The 20369-nt window shown below is 40.4% G+C and overlaps 1 protein-coding gene across 1 annotated transcript; it reads left to right on the forward strand.

Annotated features, from left to right (window-relative positions):
* The first annotated feature begins 1262 nt into the window (after positions 1 to 1262).
* On the forward strand, positions 1263 to 20235 carry LOC145768291 (atrial natriuretic peptide receptor 1-like). Its single transcript, XM_082579767.1, has 23 exons — positions 1263 to 1627; positions 2037 to 2193; positions 2958 to 3097; positions 3616 to 3773; positions 4447 to 4634; positions 6894 to 7003; positions 7407 to 7518; positions 8239 to 8437; positions 9216 to 9296; positions 9567 to 9704; positions 9859 to 9940; positions 11639 to 11891; positions 12054 to 12125; positions 12244 to 12321; positions 12467 to 12644; positions 12771 to 12929; positions 13190 to 13345; positions 13923 to 14091; positions 15180 to 15326; positions 16259 to 16451; positions 16529 to 16703; positions 16818 to 16916; positions 19906 to 20235. Exons 1-23 carry the CDS (start codon positions 1263 to 1265, stop codon positions 20130 to 20132), a joined length of 3636 nt encoding a protein of 1211 aa, XP_082435893.1. The 3' UTR covers positions 20133 to 20235.
* Positions 20236 to 20369: the final 134 nt, after the last annotated feature.

Below are 20369 nucleotides of genomic sequence, written 5' to 3' on the forward strand. Positions count from 1 at the left end.
AAGACAAAAACCGCAGCAGATTTTTGTTTTTTGTACCGTTCGTTTGTTTTGTATTTGAATTTTCACAAATAATTTCCCCGTTTCGTTTGAAGCAATTGTTGACGCGCAGTGTGTGACGTCACACTGGTGAGAGCGCTAATCCTCGCAAGGTGAGCGGGAATAGCGACCAGTTGCAGCTGACTGGACAAAGGTCGCTTGAGGCAGTTATGTCAAAGTATCAACAGATGAGGTTGAAGTTGATGAAATAACAACAGAACACAAAAAGCTCCAATAAAGCTACAGGTACTTTTAGCCTTAGAACATGAGGCTGCGCGAGTGGTTCAAATTCAGTTGTCTGAGGCTCCCCCAGACCAGGAGCTTGCCAGTGATCGAAAGCACGCTCGATGTTAGAAAGTTAGAGAGTTGTTAGAAATAGTTGCAAAGTTCAGTTTATCCAGTCATCTGTGGTATGTAGTTCAGTATCCGTTGAAGCGTAAGTTGGGCATTGTAGTCGTAGAAGGACCGATCGTCAATGATAATACAATTTACGCGTTCTTCTTGTGTACTATACGTACGAGTGATGGTAATTAGTGAAAATCTTTCACTGAAATAATATATCCCTCCACCAAATGGTTTCAATTGTTTATTACAGAAGAAATATTTCCTGGAAAGAATACTTTATGTGTTGGCGGTTGGAGATATTTTTCATAATATTGTTTTCCTGGGGATATTTAGTCTATTATGGTAGAATTTTTCTGAGGAGATATTTATTTACATTCACGGATGATTAAAGCAAAATTAGTTTGAACAAAACATAAGAAAAAGATTCAAAACAAAACGAGATTTAGTTTGAAATAGGATTGTCCTCTCTATCTGCCAGTCTTCTACCTAAGCGAGCTTTCTTCAACGAAGAAACCTTCGATGTTTATCAAAATACAAAAACCAATAAATGTTTAAAGCACAAGAGTTGTGTCACGATCATTGGAAAACTAAAACGCTACAGATGTTCTAGGGTCTAGGGCTAGGCCTACTGTAGATGAGTTGGGGCAAACTGGTTGAAACACTTGGTCATTTTCAACATAAAGTTCGAAGTTTACTGTACAAGGTGTATCGTCTCTTAGACTAACATCATTGTATATTGTTTTTCTTTTGCAACACTCAACAACTAAGGTTTTTAATGATCGTGCACTGTTGATTGTGACGTCACAATGACTAGCTCAAAGCTTTTGTTGCTAATTATATTGCGTCTTGTGACGTGTCGCCAACAAATCAACGTCACTGTAATGGTGCCTGGCATTGCTGCTTTTGAAAACTTCGTGGAAAAAAGTTACCCAGGGTGGGGCGAGGAACCACCTTTCTATTATGATGACAATCTGATCGATGTTGATGACGTCATTTTCAACTCAACTGTCACACTCGGGCATTATGACGAAACGTTTAAATGCTTGAATGGCATAACCAGTTTCCCGGATGTACGCTGTCTCTATGACAACTATTACGTCACATATCCGTGGTCGTACGTGTTCGCAAAGCCGGCACTCGATGTCGCCATAGAAACCATCAAGCGATCGGAGGGTTTGTTGGATGGATTCGACATCGCGCTCCGGTATTATGACTCGGGAGACGAGCAAGGACAATCCTCTGCAAGGTGAACCACTCGCGCATATAACGACGCAGATGATGTTTAGAAGGAAAGTGCTTCAGAAATATCAAATTAATTTGTTTGAAAGAGTTTATTAATATCATTTGTTGTTTTAACTTTTTCCGATTGATCGCGCTTTGAAGCGATTGAAATGTACAATTAAAATTTACTAATAAACAGCTTTATAGACGTCACAAACAAAAGCCACATAGCTTACGTACGGGCCATGTGATGTGTGGTTGGCCATCGATGGTTCATAACTACTTGTCGTGAATTGCATTTGCGATACAAAGTCACCGGTTCACTTCCTTACTAGGCCACTTTGTTTTGCATGACGTCATGATTGTGCGCGTCAGTTGCCACAGACGAAAGGAAAACAATTCACTTGTTGATTTCTTGTCGTGGTGCATTCCAGGTTGGCTCAAATCGCCGTCGTTGACGCGATGATGAGTGGTCACATGACTGCTCTGATTGGTCCAATGAATGCCTACGCAATGTCACGTGTCTCATCGCTTACCGCTCATTGGAGGAAACTCAGCATCACTCCGGGAGCAATCTCAACTGCGTTCAGAGTGAGTCCTCAGAATCCAAACCTGGAAAAGATTTCAATTGTTTAATTTCAACATGACGTCACAATAGCATCTGTAAACACAAATTTATTGTGAGGCCTTAGCCGAGTTTCGTGTTGGTTGGCAACCAACCGGTTGTTCAACCCTTTCTAGTATAGATGAAGCGTAATAATCAGCAACCATCCAGAACGTAGTGTCATATAAACAATCACAGCTTTTTTATTGGCGTAATTGAGAACCTTCTAAGATCTGACTTCATGATCCCATCAAAGACCAATATTTATAAAAGGATTGTCCCGAAAAGAAGGTTTGCGAGCTATCTTGTGACGATTGGTGCGTCATAATACTAGTTCGCGCGTAGGATGATTCGGGCTGCCATCGATCGATTGGAGGCGCGTAATTGGATCCACGCATCCGCTTCCTTTTTATTTCCGCGCATTTCCTTTCTCATTGTCGCTCAGTTGGTTGGCTCGACCCACCTTATCGTGCTGACTTGTAGTTGGTCAAGCAAACTTAAATTCTTGTAGCAAAAACTGATTTCTGTGGCGCTTGGGGGGCTTGTTTGGCGTAACAGGTCAATAAAAATAAAGCCAAATTTACCCTCGGGGTAAACTTTGGGCGGGTGACCATCAAAGTACAACTTCGTTTCCCAACAAGCAACGGGATTGATCACTTCAGAAATTGTAGATTGTTATTGTGGATGGCGATTTGACATCGTAACTTATGTTGTGCCTGGTACTAAACAATTGCGTCATCATTAACAGAAGATCGATGAAGAAAAAAACAACGCGTTGATCCGTACCGGACCAGTGGCCAGCCAAGTTGGGGACTGCGTGTCAGCTATTCTGAGGTTTTATAATTGGACCTCAACGGCCGTGCAAGTATTCGAGGATGGAGGAATGGAAAGGTGGGAGACTCTACAGAGATTGTTCTAAAAGTTTACTTTGTTAGACTTGATAAAGTTTAATATAGCGAGGTTATCCGTTATCGAGGTTATCCGTCATCGAGGTTATCCGGAATCGAGGTTATCCGTCATCGAGGTTATCCGGAATCGAAGTTATCCGGCATCGAGGCTATTCGGTATTTTTATTCAAACAAGCCTTGTCCCCCCCCCCCCCCCTACAATGTTTGTTGAATCTTCGCGTTCGACAGAGCTCACTATTGCGTCACATCATATGAAGTATCTTTTGACCAACTTGCAATTTGGCCAATATCAGAAATTAATTTAGAGTTGGAGTCGATCGCTTAAGCTTTTCAACAGTTACTGTAGAATTATTGTCAATTTGTCGTAATTCGCCAAAGCAGCCAACGGTTATATTGTATTCGTCCTCTACCTGATCGAGGTTGGCGCGTGAGAGGATGCGCCACTTCTGTCGCAATAATCGCATGCTTGTGACGAAACAATTTCACCATTGTCATCTGCAGGGTTCATTACTTCACTGGGGAGGGAGTTTACATGAGCGTCATCCGGGACTTCCCCCAATACAAAATGGAGCAGGAGCGCCTCTCTGAGTTCGTCGATCCCGCGAGTGGTGACTATCGCTATGACGTCATCATGGAGAATATTAGAAACGAAGGAAGGGGTGAGTGCAAGGGTAAAGTACAGGGCAGCGTGTTTTTAGGGTAGTTTTACCCCTTTGTAGGTATCTTTTCTGCACTGTACCTTGAATATTTCCTTCTTCCTCATTTCACATTTTTCCAGTCCTTTACAATAGCCCTTCTTTTTCTTAAACTTTCAGCGTAATGAGCGTATGTGGCTCATAGGCGCCACCGTAATAACTTTAACCGCTTTTTTATTTATTTTAAAAGAAGACAATTTCAGTTTCCAATTTTATTCAAACATTAAGTTTAAAGTGCAGAGTTCAAATTTTTATTGAATCTTTCTTGAATTGAGTTGCTGCATTTTGTGCTCTTTTTTTGTTCATGTTGATAAATGTTGTGTAAATAATCTTTAGGCCTAAATCATAAGTTTTCAGAAGCTAAACTGCGATAAGTTTCTTAACCCTAACAATTTCTCAGCTTGTTGATGCAACGATGCAGTTTCATCATCCTCGTTTAGTGGATTCTGTGATAGCCAACTGCTTAATTTTTTTGTGATTGCATTTTTTTGCGGAATTGCTCATGTCAAAGTAAACCGGCTTGGTGTGTCGAATGAACAAACCGCCACTAGATGATGCTAATAATCAGAAAGTATAAATTTACTAAAAATATTGAAATATATTTGACTTGTATTATAACCGTTTGCGACTTCACCAGTAACAAAGTTCTGTTTCTTCTTTGAAGTGGTTGTCATCAGCGCGGAAGACTACACCGTTCGAGACTTCATGATGCACGCGGATACCTACGGGTTTGATGACGCATACGCTTACGTCATAATCGATCTGGACAACAAGTTGGGACCAAGACCTTGGGAGGCGATGGGGCCGCGCGGTGACAAAGTAGCGGTAGGTATCGTTAGTTTGAAAAGACACATCCATGAAAGTTGTCGGTCTACGTGTGGATCGGTAGGTTGTTGGTTCCCGTCCCACTCTGTCTCTTGTTACAACATGATGGGTGGGATATACAAATCACTGGTCAACAAATTTTAACTAATTTTTTTAATCAGAGATACAAATAAACCTTTCTACAGGGTGATTCGAAAGTAACTCCCTATTCTAAAATAATTGTAATTTATTCTTGAAGTGTAATTTCTCCAATTACTGAATATGCGAAGAAAATATATTGCATGGAATTTTATTTAAAATTCAATATGGCCACCATCATTCGCCACAAGCTTCTCAAGTCGACCATGAACAGCATCAACTGATTTTACAAGAAACTCTGGCGGGATGGAACTCATAACTTCACGTATTCTCGCTTCAAGTTCTTCCAAATTTTTTGGTTTTGTTGAGTAGACTTGTTCTTTTAACCAACCCCAAAGAAAAAAGTCGCAGGGTGTTAAATCAGGACTTCTGGCTGGCCATTCGTGTGAACCACGACGACCCATCCATTTTTCTGGAAACTGGGCATTCAGCCATTCTCGAGCAACAATAGCAAAGTGTGGAGGAGCTCTATCTTGCATGAAAATTAAATCTTCAATATTATCCCAAGCACTGATTTGGCCAAACTTCATTTTTCAGCATGAAGAGGTACCTTTCGGCATTCATGGTATCATGAAGGATGAACAGACCCACAATCCTATCCGAAGTCATTCCACACCATACCGTTACCTTGGGTCGATTCTGCATTTTTTCACTGGTAACACGAGGATCTTCTCCTGCCCAGTAGTGACAGTTATGACAGTTCACAAACTCGTCATAACTGTCACAAGTTCACACAAGTTCACAAACAATGGATCTCCAAACTTCGTAACGTGCAGCTATCTGGGCACGTTCCTGCACAGTGAAACGTCCAGCCATTTTCGTAGGGCTTTAAAATTTCAAACAAATTAACAAAGTTAAGAAACGAATTCACATAAGATATCTGAAAAGAAAACAAGATCATAGATTTACAGTAATTGCCAAACATTAAGTATCTTACAAACAAAAATTAAGAAATAATATTGCAGGATTTGAACAAATTGTGAGTATTTTCAAATAAGGAGTAACTTACGGATTACCTTGGTAGATGATGTTTCTGCACTGATTCCGAGTCTTTTTCGTTTTCTTTGCTACTTCAGGTTTTCAAAAGATTCGCACTTTAATATTTTACGTATTAAGTCATAAAACACGTTTCTAAAATGCAACTGGTAATCACAATGCGTTGTGAAATCCGCATTGTGTAAGCTTGAGGTCAAAATCGTGACCATCAGGTCGAATTACTTTGCATTTGCGTCGGCATTGGTCAAATTTGAACAACAAAAATTTAAATATCTTAAAACCCTAGTCTGCCCAAGAAAAAATAAGGACATTTCACGAGTTAGAGTCAAAAACCCTTCAAAAATCACCCATGGCCCCTCTGTAGTCGGCCATGAATCAAATAATCGGATTGTTTGAGATTTGCTGTTGACTTGTGATTGAACAGAAATTGTTGAAGATATTGATGTGGTCCGGTTCATCTTCAGTTGTGGAGGTGATGTTGTGCAGCAGAGATAAGGGGCTGACATACGTCACAATAGCGTAGTTCACCTACAACACGAACAAAGTGGTGTCGACAGATGGTAGGAAGGTGGCTTGTAATTGAACTATTCCCTTGCAGCGGCAATTCTTTGCAACAATCTATCTATTTTTGTCTTACAACAATAAGCTGGGGGGTGAGATAAGTGACGTCATGATGTTATTCACCCATGAGTGGTTCCATGACATCACGTGACAGATTAAGTTTGTCATTGGCGAGGTGAAAGGTCACTTTATGTTAATCCACCACAACACTGGCACCGAGCGATAGCAAAACATCTTATCATTGTAGAAGGTGACAAACACTTTGAGAAACAAAACCCGGCTTGCAAATTTTGACATTTCTACATTCATGCAACGTTCTCAGATGTTGAAGCAATGAAAAACGAATTCTTTTGTTTTAATCGCTCCTCTGTGAGAGACTATCGTGGTTTTGCGACCTTTGCTGTGTTGACGTGTATTGCTGTGTTGACGTGTATTGCTGTGATGACGTGTATTGCTGTGATGACGTGTATTGCTGTGATGACGTGTATTGCTGTGTTGACGTGTATTGCTGTGTTGACGTGTATTGCTGTGATGGTAAAAATAAAAACAACTGAATTGAACTAGATTCCAAGACTCAGAAGAAGTTTAGAAAACGCTCTCATTGTGACGTTGCAGCGGAAGAAGAGCTCGGACATGGAGGAGTTCATCAGTAATTTGAAAAAGAAGTTGACAGAGTAAGAAATGAAATGTTTCTTTTAAGATTGTGGCGTAATAATCTCAATATCGACGGCATCTCGCCGCCGCACCAGAAGTAGCTACATTTTAATTTCAGGTTTTTATTCAATTTTTCTTGTCGTCAACGCTCATGCTTCCAAAAGCAGCTATTCAAATACAATTAGAATAAACTTTATTTCAACCCTAATTCTTGTCTTCAAGCGCCAACATTCAACATAGCGGTGGACTTTTGGGTCAGAAATGATTTACAAGCGAGGCGATGCATGTTGAGATTATTATGGAAAATATTATTGATCTTACAACAAGTTTCGTTTCCTGCCGTACCATCTCAAACATCAACACAAGTGTTTTGTTGCTATTGGAAACCGCTTGACCATTGTACTTTCATCTGACGTCACACAGGACGGTCTATTTCGATCACATAAAATCCGATGTTTCCCACGCGGTGGCGCAAGAGATCGTTCGATTGGAGCAGTTGAGATTCGGAGTGGAAAGCGCGGATGAATATTTCCAGGTAAAGTTTGATCATAATCTTTGGTGATGTGTAAAAATTATTATTTAGAGTTCCATGAATTAAATTTCCTTCGCATCCATAAAGTGGTTTCAAGATAACTTCATAGATTCTTCTACTCCATCGCACTCTTCTTCATCTCGGTTGTCACCACTGGGCTGATCTAGCTCATAACTGATCGAAATCGATATTTAGCTGTTTATGATTGAACTGACTCGTGTCAAAATAAATTCGTTTGTATTGGGTGTCTAAGAGTGATGTCTTTTTAGACATTATTTTCAAAGAAATAAAAAAGAGTAAAAAGTCATGCAAATTTGTGTGGAGCTATATGTATTTGAGAGGTTACTGTTATTTTTTTTTATATATATCGTAAATTTTTATGTATATCAAATGCTTAACAATATTTCGTTTCGAATCAACTTCATTATGAAGATCAAACTTCGACTCCTCCAGAACAGCTCATGCCGAACGCACTCCTGAGATAGAATTCAAAGATTTATATTTCAAATTTTGTTTTTGACTGCTGCTCATCATTTGGTTACTTGTGGATATTCTTCTGCGTTTCGCACTTCTCGATGTTCCACCATCTTTCCCGGTCCATTTTAACCGACTGTTCGATTGATATCTTTCCTTGTGGTGGTTGGAAAGCCTGGAAATCATTTTTCTGCGAGATGAAACAAAGTTTCCTTAATCTTCAACAGATTATTTTTTATATTTAAACAGAAGAATCTCTATCCTGCCTATCTCCATGACTCCCTCCTGATGCTGGCCCATGTGCTCAACAGCTCCCTCTATGGAAACATTCTCCCCCAACCAAAAGGGAGAGTTGCAATTGGGTCCCAGGAACCTTCTACATCACGCAACCCCTTCCCTGATGGACTTTTCCTCAGCAACAATTACGTCATCGGCAAGCAGTTTGCAGGTGACGTCACAACAATCGCGCACACCTGCTCGCGGCGGCGCCAAGTGTGTTTGTTTAAAACAAAAACAAACAAACCCAATCATCGTCAACAAGAGCCGAGTGCACGCTTTTCTATGTCTGCTCTTGTTTGTATCTGACATGTTTTCAAACTTCCTCCAGTATCTGCTTCATAGCCTACTGCCTGCACTGGTGGGAAATTGTCATCACATTGATCGGGAGTGCTGTTGGAATACCATGGAAGATGGCATGAAAACCTTCGATGTGGCAGTTTCTTAAAGTTAAACTTTTACTGAATTGAATAAAATTACTTTCATCGGGTTGCTATCACATTTTGGGAATACCCGAGACCCCTCAGTCCCTGTACACCTGGGTAGGTTTGTGGTTATAGACGAATTCTTCGTAAACAATTCTTCGTAAGCAATTCTTCGTAAAACAATTGTTCGTAAACAGTTGTTGGTGAAATGAAATCCGTAAAAGAATTTTTCGTAAAGCATTTCTTCGTATACATCAAATCTCCATTGCATGCACGAATAAATGCTTTGGGAAGAATTGTTTTACAAAGAATTAACTTTACGAAAAATTGTTTTACGAAGAATTGCTTACGAAGAATTGTTTTACGAAGAAAACGTCGGACACCTAGGTTTGTTTAGCAGTGAAGTATCAATAGAGTGTTGTTTTGTTTGATTAAACAGTTACATGTGAAGTTTCATGGAGTCGTAGCTATAAAGTGATAATGATTGAACAATGGCCGCTTGATGCCTAACAATGGTGTGCGCAGGGGTCACGGGGCCGATGTCGTTCGACGAGAAGGGCGACCGAAGATTCTGCTTCTCCGTCTGGAACTTGAATCCGAAACAAGGTAATTGTCTGTGGATTCCTGATTTACAACACTGTCAACTCTTCTGTTCGCACACATGCAAGATCTCGCTTTTATGTAGTCGCCTCTCAAGTCTCACGATCTGTCAACTTTAGCGCGATCTTTTGAGAAACGTCGAAAAGCCACAACCGTTCTTCGAATGTTTTATTATTCGACCTTAACAGCCGCCAAACGGACAATGATGCTCTGACGGAAGCCGCAGATCTTCACAGCGATATACATTTAAACTATTGTGACGTCATCGCTTCCCAGGTGAATTCCAAATAATCGGAGAGTTCGACTCCACCAGAGGTCACTACTATGAGCATCGCAAAGCCCATTGGAGGGGAGGTGCCCCGCCCCTAGATGTGCCTACATGTGGATTTGATGGGAAGAAATGTACCAAGCCGCGTGAGTCCATACTTACCATTGTGATGACCTTACAAAGATGACACAATCGTCTTTGTGACTTCTTCAACTGCGCGATTGTGAACGAATAAGTGTTTGTGACAACAGAAGCTGCTTGCAACTTAATTTGAATTTTATTTATTTGCACGTCTGATAGATCTCACAGCAGTTGAAGCGATCGTCATATCTGTCATCACCATGGCAACAGTAGTGGTCATCGTCTTGATACTAGCTTACAGGTGAGGACATGAACTTTTCAAATAAACTGCAAAATATTGGGATAGGCAATTTAACGTATCAGAGAACAACTGCACGCCCAGTCAAGTCGGTGCTAGAAAGCCCAACTGCCGATCTATAGAATGCAATGTCAGGTAATTCAATATTGTCGGTAAATGTACGACAAGGTCCAAAAAACAAATTATTATGTTGCAGATCGAGATTTCGGATATTGAATCCTCTTCAGAACAACATGAACATAGAAAATATACTTCTTGTTTCCTTAAACTAATAAAAAAGAGTTAAAAGTCATGTAATTTGAATAATTTGAAGAAGGACCTTCTGATGGTCCTCTTTTAAGTGAAACAGGCTGTCAAAGAGTTTAGATAGCAACAACTATATTTGATTTAAAAGGTTACTGATATTTTTTTTATTCACTTATTGATTTATTCACATCAGTTTGTATCCTTTGTCGATCCTTCTCTTGATCATGGGTCAATGCAATAAATGTTTCCTGGTACACCTGTACCGAGTTTAGTCCGACTGCGACTTGCCGTTCTCACATAGACTATCGAATTATGCATCTCAGTCCCATCATACACCGGTACTTTTCATCATTAAAACCGGTTTCTTTTCCCTTTTGGTTGCATGGTGAAGTTAAATTTTTACTGTGGTACCAGCTATCAGTCTTTTGTCATTCCTGTGTGACGCGGCTTTGTTTTAGTGAGGTAGAGGTCACTTGACAGCATTGCGTCAGCTTCATCGTCAAATCATAATTATCAGTACAAATGCACATTATCATTATCACCAGTCATAAATCATCATTAATATTATTAGCAACTAATAATACAGTACATCATGATTAGCCACCATTGTCCCATTAGGTCAAGATGATGTCGCCGCCAATGTGCAGGTTAAACTATGGCAGGAGGGACTGGCACCCGGACCGACATTGGCCAATATGGAGCTCTCACCAGTGGAGGGCCTTCTTCCCGGAAAGCGTGAACCGTGGAAGTATTGGAGATGCCTCAACCGCTTAAGAACTGGTATTGGAAGATGTAAGACGTTAATGCGACACTGGGGATATTCCTTGGGAAGCACAAGTTGTAAATGTGGACAGGAGCAAACGATGCAACATCTACTCGAATGCCCTGACCTAAAAGCAAGGTGCTCTGCGCAGAATTTGGCCGAGTTCAACGGTAGAGCAAGAGCCTGCGTGATGCTCTGGGCTACGGCCGTGTGACACACGATGAAGAAGAAGATTAGCCACCACTTTCTTGTATTTTGGATCCATCTCAGATGATTGTTATGTCCTAGCTTAGTGACAAATTTCTGCCCTTTTTAAGCTTTTATTTTTAACAAATTTAAGACCTTTTTTAGCACAACTTGTCTAAGAAAATCTCAATTTTTCGCTGAAGTTTGAAATTGAAACTGAAATCGATTTTCATTTGGTTTAAATAATCGTCGCTCTTGCAAACCATCATCTCATCCGAAACTTTGAAGCATTCCAAGACAACTCTCTACTCTCAACAATAGATTTTTAGACATTTTCCTTGAACTGATAAAAACGAGACAAAATTTTAATTGTGTGTGGAGCTGCATGTACTTGAGAAATTTAGACTGGTTGGGAAATTTCCAAATGACTGACAAAGTTCCACGTGTATGTCTATGACGTTGTAGAGTTGGGTAAGGCGACTCTGATCGCGATATACGCTTTGCAGGAGGCATAAGCTGAAGAAGGAACATGAAAGTCAACTTTGGCGGGTCTGCTGGAGCGAAATCACGTGGCCAATATCAACCACGAAAGCGCTTGGAGGAAACCTGGGTGAGGGAGACATCATCCCGAGCGAGGGTGACTCTCTGTCACGGACCGCGTCTTCTTTTTCTCCCGCAGTCGTAACAAAACGCGCTATCCAATGGAAGAGAAAGCGATCGCTAAACCCTCGGAAGATTGAATGGCCACATGGCGATGACGTGAGTTATTATGACGTAATATCGATGCTGATGACGCAAGCCACTAGCGACATAGAATAATCTGTTGTAGCTAAAAGTTCGTAGATGAAAAGGACTTGCTTGTCGATTGAGTATTTCTGACCTTTGTGACGTCATCATACTAACCGATTATCGCGTTTTCAGCGGAAGACGAGCGCGGGTTCATTGATAAGCGAGAGAGCGTGGGGGGGATTGACCACCATCGGATTGTACAAGGTTGGTAGCATTTCTTTGGAAGTTTAAATGCCTTCAAACTGTGCGTCGCTCCAATTATCCAAGAGCGACACAAGAACAAAAGTTTGAGAACCACTGAAATAACTGAAGGTTGTTGCAGGACAAGACCGTCGTCTTGAAACTGACCAATAGGAAGAAAGTTGAATTGACGCGGGAAGTTCTCATGGAACTGAAACACGTAAGTAATGACGTGGCCTAATGGTAATGACGTATGCATGATAGCAATGTCGTCATCTCCTCTCGCAAATGAAGCGGAATTAAACAACAAGGTCACGCTTGATCAACTTCTCTTCGTCACACATGATCAATCATCACTTGTTTAGATGCGTGACGTCACTCACGAGCACCTGACCAGGTTTGAAGGAGCTTGTCTGGAGTGGCCACACATTTGCATTCTCACTGAATATTGCGGGAAGGGAAGTTTGAAGGACATCCTCCTCAATGAAGAGATCACCATGGATTGGATGTTCAGAGTCTCCCTCATGAATGACTTGGTCAAAGGTAAACACTTTTACATGATCAAATTTGGTTGGAGGAGAGATCATCATCTATCTTCCATTAGAGAAGATGAGAAGTCTTCGTGGTTTCTGGCAAGCAGATTCATAAATCATGTTTTGTTGATCCCAGGAATGCGCTTCCTCCATGGCAGCGCCATCCATTGCCATGGCAACCTGAAATCTACAAATTGTGTCGTGGACTCGAGATTTGTCCTGAAGATCACGGATTATGGATTGAAATCCTTCCGCAACCTCTCATCAGATGTGGAGTCCGAGAGGGATTGTGAAAGTGAGTACAAGCTCTTCATTGTACCACGCACGTTGCTACATCTTGTGTCGTTTTCTCACTCACACTCACGTGCTCATTGTCCCTTGAAAGGAATGAATCGAAACCAAGTGTGTGCCGGTTCTTGTGTCAGGATCAGACATCTGGCAACATGAGGAAGGAAAAAATTGTCCCAACAAATATAATGAACCTTTTCATTCCCAACATTTCTTGACTTTGATTTCTTCTTGTTACTTGTATGAACCTTGATGTTGTTTGTTCAGAGAAACTGTGGACAGCCCCAGAATTGCTACGATGTTCCTCCAACACATTCATCGGCTCCCAGAAGGGAGATGTCTACAGCTTCGGAATCATCTTGCAAGAGATCGCACTCAGGAAAGGACCTTTCTTCTTGGGAGAGGCTCAAATGTCTAATCAAGGTTAATGGCTTGTATTGAGAACAAAAGGGAGGGTTTGTGAGTTCAACCCCTTATTAAACTTGATACATTTAACATTTTTAAAAACAATGAAAACTATTAATACATGTACTACAAAAAGTGCTCAATGCTAAGCAAAAAAGCAAAGCAGAGCGAATTAAATCAAATATAGTTATTACTATCCGAAGCCTTAACCTAACGGAATAAGACCTTCTGATGATCCGTTAGGTGAAACAATTTGGAAAGGCTTCAGATAGTAATAACTATGTTTGATTTAACCTTTTTAAATATTTTAATTGAAAATAATTGCCTGTTTTTGGGAACATTTATTGTTGGACTGAAAAAGCTTTTTGAAAGTCTTCAGTTTAAACCAACCTACTTTGTACTAGCATTGCAATATTTCGTTCAGCTGGTAGTGGCTTATGCGACCTGCAAATGTGGCAAGGGGGAACAGATTATCGCGCCCTAGGCAGTGTTTTGTGCAAACAGTTGTTAATACTACAGTAGAGTGTTACATCACAATCAGCATATTGTGTCATCACAAGAGTATTTCAGTTCACTTCAAACACTGCTTTGTCAGAAATCATCTCAAAGATTCGATGCGGTTTCCCGCCCTACTTCCGACCCATGATCGATCTGTCGATCCTCTGTGAGGATATTTGCAATTTGATGCAAAAGTGTTGGCATGAAGACCCCAATGAGAGACCAGACTTCTTTTCAACGAAGAGAATAATCGAGAAACTTAACAAGTGAGCATTGTTTGCAAATACTTATTTTTTTGAACTTGGGTTGTTTCAAAGTATGACCCATGAGCTGATAATTTTCCAATTAATTTTGATATTTTTGACGACTGAAAAATATCAATAAAAGGTTTCAAAATTATTTTTTGGATCGAAAATTATTTTTCGTACCTTGGTAAGTTTAATAATTAACATTTTAGGAAACGAAACTTTTGACAAATTTTCTCAAAATGTTTTTTGTTTATGTTTTTGCAACCGAAGTGTATCTGTTGTGGATTTTGCACGGAGTTGCTTTGTGTCTCATTGTTTTGCACCAATCATCTTTCGCAAATACTTGTGCAGTCATAGATGGTGAGGCGAGATAGTGCGATCACGAATGACCTCACACTGCACTGTGCGGCGTGCGCATCGCGTTCAACTCGTCGTGCACAGAATGACCAAAGTAGCCGACTGCCCAATTGTGTAGTGCCTCTCGCGCGCCCTTGTGGATGATTTTTATACACAAGCATCAATCTTCCATCACGTGACAAAGCTTGGTCACGGTTGATTGAATTTTACTGTTGAAAAGTTTTCAAAATAATTCACAAATAAAAAGTGACTTCTTGCTAACTGCCCAATGGTATGACTCTAAATCTTTAAGAGGAATTGATTTTATCCAGAATTTGTTTGTTCAGCAATGCTCTAACCAATTTTGCCTGCTAATTGTGCCTGACTTGCACCAAATGAATTTTTCAGCCAATTGTGATCACATTGTGGCATTTATTGAAGAAATAATTCCCTTGAGCCCGCAAAGTACAAGATCAATCCTGGCAGTTTCGCATACTTGTAGAGGCTTTGAACCACTGACGCAAAGCCAGTCACTAAGATTGACAAAGTGCAGTTTCCTTCATGAATTAGCCGTAAAATGAACTTCTGAACTGCAATATTAGGAAACCAAAGTGACTATTCTAGCAAGTTAAGTCGCAATCTAACATCAAAAGTTCTCCAAACCTCCTCCACCAATGGTGAACATCCTGGTAATCTTCAAACAAGTCATGATCCGATTATCTTCAAATCTCTCCTCTCCTTTTGTGATGTTTTATGAGTTGTTTATTCAGGGAGAATCCTGGGAATCTGGTAGAGAATCTTCTCCACAGGATGGAGCAATACGCGATCAACCTGGAAGGTCTTGTGGAGGAGAGAACAGCAGCTTACATGGAGGAAAAGCAAAAAGCTGATGATCTTTTGTACCAAATGCTTCCAGTGTGAGTTGATTTAAACGAGTTTGGTGAAAACTTTTATAATGAAGTTACTCTCTGATGTGAAGAAATTATGAAGTTACTCACAGCTGGAACAATCCGCGATAGATTGTTTCTCGTTGTAAAGCAGGACTTTGCACTTAGTTTGTTGACTAAACTTGATTGCTGGATTATCGGTGTCATTATCTGTTATGAATACTGAATACCATCATCTGTTACTGAATACCACAAATAATTAGGTCATGAGTGGCGAGAATTATGCAAAACAATGATGAACACAGTCTCAACCAGTTACAATTGCACATTACTAAGTTCTCCGTCCTGTGTGTTTTCTCTGAAATTGTATGCAAGCAGGAATTGATGAGATTGTCACACCGAAGTACAAACCGGTGGCAATTGTTTCAACCGTAGTAGAGTTCTGCCGGTTAATCAAGATAGAGGTAAACTCATCTGGTTCTTGCTTTATGACGTCAATTTGCGGTTGACTATGTACGTGATGTTTGTCAGTGTTTCCAACATTTATTTTGCAATATTTTTACAATCTGTTCAATAACATATCCAATGCTGGTCTCGATAATTCTGACATTACAATAATTGTCATTGTTACGATGATCCGACGTTGACGTAGGTTGCTATTGCGTGCCGTCGTCTCATCGCTGACTAATCGTAAACGTCTTGTGAGCAACAACTTGTTCTTTCATTATGACGTCACTTAGCAGTGAGTCGCTGTTTGTTGCTTATAATAAGATCAGAAATGGAAAATATTTTGAGGTTTGACGAAATCTTCCTACGCCGCACGATATTTCTTTGCAGAAGCATCGATGCAGCTGCGCGATGAACAAACGAGAGTTCAACGCTGATTTTTGTTTCATGCAAACTTGTTTGCTCTGAAAATTGAAATCTTTTACCACTTTCTAACCTTCAACAATTCCTCACAGATCTGTCGTCGATCGACTCAAACGCGGCGACGCGGTTCCCGCTGAAGCTTTCGAAAGCGTCACCATCTGCTTCACCGACATCGTCGGTTTTACGTCATTGTCGGCCGCGTCGAGCCCGATGCAGATCGTGTCTCTCCTCAACGATTTGTACACTTGTTTCGACGCTATCATCGACAACTTCGACGTTTACAAGGTGACATCTCGCTACCGACCCGACCGAGGTTCGAACTCGCAACCAAGGTTCACTTCTAACTCTGATTACGTTCCCAGGTGGAGACAATCGGTGACGCGTACATGCTCGTGTCGGGCCTACCGGTGCGTAACGGGATACGTCACGCAAGGGAGATCGCGCGCACTGCTCTCGCGCTCCTCCGAGCGGTCAGCAACTTCAAGATACGTCATCGACCAAGCGACCAATTGAAACTGAGGATTGGAATTCATACTGGTGAGAAACGAAATTAATTGTTAATCATAGAAGTAGCAAATTTATTGAAAAGCACAATTGACCAGAGGTTGCTGTAAAGTGGTGAGGTTTATAATAAACAAAAAACTATTCCAGGGCCGTGCTGTGCCGGGGTAGTGGGGCTGAAGATGCCTCGTTATTGTTTGTTCGGCGACACAGTCAACACAGCGTCCCGGATGGAGTCCAATGGTGTCGGTGAGGATTTAATGATTTTATTTTTCAGTTTAATAATTCGCATTTTCTTCATAACTTATTCGCGAAAGTGGTTTTTCAAACGATTCTTTTGTACACAATTCCACTTACAACAACCCCGGACAAGGTGGCTCGCTTGCAACAGCGTATTCATTGTTTTTATACGCTTTGGTGTAGCTAGAAATGGGACTGATATCGAAATAGTCTTCTACAAAATTGAAAGTGAATCGCTTTTGCACAGTGCACATTGATCTGTTTCTGTCAAGACAACCTTTCTTGACGTAGCCACACGTCAGCAAATTTGTTCTTATTGCAAGGATACGCCGCTGATAGGAAGTTATCACTTGCGAGGTTGTAGGAAAGATGCTTTTCAGAGCTTGACATGACAAACAAAGACTAGACACACACAATATTTTGACATAAAAGTAAAAGATTACACTGGAGAACAACATTTTTGTTGCATTGCCACAGACACTTGCCCCGGCTCAATTCAAATGTGCAGCAGTTGGTTTCTTTCCAAAAGTTAAAGTTTTTTTTACAATTCAATATTTTCCAACAAAGTATACAACGTTTTTGGAGGGGCGACCCAAAGACTCCCTGTTTTTTCACAACAGTTTTAATAAACAACCAAACACAAGCGTAACTTATAGTAAAACTACAGAAATTTTTTTGATAAATAGTCTAAAATAGACTATAACATCCAAACCCAATCACCACCCGTTGATGCAGTCTCATGTGGCAACAACTGCACACAAGTGCACAGCAACGCAAACGATGTGTTATTCTACTGTGAAACTACAGTCTCTGTGAGTCGAATCAGCTGAGCAAGCTTGTGTATGCTTAGCAAACTGTACCCCAAGCCTTCGAGGGACGCACGTGGCCGCTGGTCAATAAGTAGTCACAAAATTGGATTGATGAATGAGTTGTATGAAAACGTCAAAAGAGGCATAGAAAATCATTTTGAGTGACGACAACACTCAACTCTGAAACATTTAAAAAATTTGCAAATCAGAGTATCAGCAATTCACTGTTGACTGTCCACAATGATGGAAAACAATGTCAAATGTTCTTTTTGCACCTAACATAACAAAAGTCGTTGTAATGACCACAACTTGGTAGTTATATGTTGCTTTGTTACCAAGAAAGTTTTTTGCATGCTGCTTTCTCCTTGTTGTTCAGTTTTTAAATCCTCATCATCTACAAGCGTGCCAATCTGAGGTCCATCAAACACATCAGATTCTGCCTTGGTTTTGGCCGGGGATATTTTGGCAAAAATCAGCTTAAGAAATGCAGAAAGTGTAGCCTATACTGAAAACATTCACTATCTTTGTGCAGTGATTATACAAACTGTTTCATCAATCCGAGTTTTGTGCGAAGTGAGGAAAACATCTTTTCTCTGTTAACAATGGAGTCGTGCACAATGTTCGGCATGCCTGCCTCCAAAGTCTCACGAATGTGCTACTTTGCATGTGCCCAGTGGTACTTCGCATGTGCCCAGTGGTACTTCGCATGTGCCCAGTGGTACTTCGCATGTGCTAAATCTTACAAACACAAAATGAGTTGACTAATCTGCTAATATGTAAAGGGGACAAAAGTTATTTGAGTGTTTTTGACTGTGAGATGGTACGCTGTGGTGTTTGTGACTTCGAGACCAAAGTGAAGATACCCACGTATAACAATATGAGACAAGACATTTATCGACTAGAGCTGGGGAACACTTGAATTTGAATTTCATACAGAAAAGTGCCATTAAAGATCACATTTTCTCGTGTACAGTATGCAAAAACAACGTTTCTATAAAACAATTTGAGATCATGTCCAGAGGCAGGTCTGAGTATCAAACTAAAATCTTAGAAGCCTTGTACATAAAACGTAACAATCCACCTTTGAACAGACAATTGTGTGCTTGCGGCTCGTCTTTCTTGCTCTCTGTATTTTAAAATTAGTTTTTTTGTACCTTGCCTTTCTACCATATCATGTGATCTGTTTAACACCTTTTGATGCAGTTACCTTTGATTCTCGTGGAGCCTATATCGTTGAGTTTGAAGTACAGTACAATTTTTTGTTTTTCCTGTTTATAGTTATAATAACCATTGTATTTTATTCAGATGTAGTAAAAATTGTATGTATATTATTCCTGAAGAGGACATCTTGTGATGTCGAAAACGTTCGATACTTAATTTGTTGCGTAGTTTTATGTTTATGTAAATGTAATAAACTTTAATATGTTAAACTTGATAACGTTGCTCGGCTTCGTATGCCTATGGTTCAACAATATGAGCATTCACGAATACGTTTCCATAAAAATTACATTTTCAAATCGCATGAAAACTAAAGGTTGTGGACAAACACCGACTTCATATTTAGAATCGGCGCAAAAATTCTATTAACAATCAGTTGAAAAATGTGATACAACAAACAATAAATAAAAAAATGTTCTCCAGTACTGTTTCCAAAACATGAGTTAACTAAGCCACAACAATCTTCGATCATCACGAAATTGTGTTTCTAGACATGGCGCCGGCCAAAACAACAACTGCTTTCAAAATGGTAGATTGGCTTCGTGTCTGATCTTGGGATGCTTGTTCATGAGTTTCCAAGTACTTAGATCATGACATGGGGCAAATGTTGATTAAATTATGGAATATTTGTCCTTGGAATGAAAGAACTCTTATCAACTTAATCCTGGTAGTTTTTCATACTTGTAGATACTTTGAACCATTGATGCAGACTCGTTCACTGAGATTACCAGAGTGAAGTTTCTGCGTTGAAATGTAGTTGCCTGTGAAATTGTTTCATCTGCTAGATGTCGCTGAATAAAAGCTGCCCTTAAAATATAATACTGAACTGCACATCCCGCGAATCGAAGAGACGTCGCTTGATCTTGAAGTTTTCTCGCTCGCATCTCTGTCTGGAATGAGTTAAGCTTATCGCATTGAAACCTCGTCTTGCCGCGTGGTTGTATTGTTACCTAACCATCATCTTCTTGCAGCTCTTGCTATCCACGTGTCGGAGTCTACGAAGCAACTTCTCGATAAATATCAAAGCTTCCAACTGCAGCTCAGAGGGGATGTCCCCATGAAGGGAAAAGGAGCGCTCACTACGTACTGGCTGGTGGGTGAGGTCACTGATGACGTGAAATCTTCTCCCGAAAAAGACCATTCATCATCAAGCACATCACCCCACGTCGAAAAGCAAAGACATCACATCCAGGAGTAATAAACATTTTAACTTGAAAAGTTACGTCACGGTGACGTAACCATCGCGATTTACAGAAGACCGAGTGGCTCGCTGTGGTGTGGAGCGAACAAACATATTTGTATTTGCGACATCTAGCGGATGATAAATGTAGAGATTATGTCGAATTTTTATCTCCACCACTTCATTATGTCAATGGTTTGAAGCAGCGCTCTTCAACAGGCACCATATCCACGAAGGGTGAGATATTGGTTCATC

This window comes from Aplidium turbinatum, chromosome 4 (genome assembly GCF_918807975.1).
Source record: "Aplidium turbinatum chromosome 4, kaAplTurb1.1, whole genome shotgun sequence".
In the NCBI taxonomy this organism is placed as follows: domain Eukaryota; kingdom Metazoa; phylum Chordata; class Ascidiacea; order Aplousobranchia; family Polyclinidae; genus Aplidium; species Aplidium turbinatum.

Excerpts from the sequence above, each read along its gene's own strand:
- LOC145768291 (XM_082579767.1), top strand. The coding sequence starts at position 1,263 with ATGGTGCCTGGCATTGCTGCTTTTGAAAACTTCGTGGAAAAAAGTTAC. Across the intron at positions 7,519-8,238 it reads GCGCGGATGAATATTTCCAG|AAGAATCTCTATCCTGCCTA; the intron begins GTAAAGTTTGAT and ends ATATTTAAACAG. Across the intron at positions 12,322-12,466 it reads TTCTCATGGAACTGAAACAC|ATGCGTGACGTCACTCACGA; the intron begins GTAAGTAATGAC and ends TCACTTGTTTAG.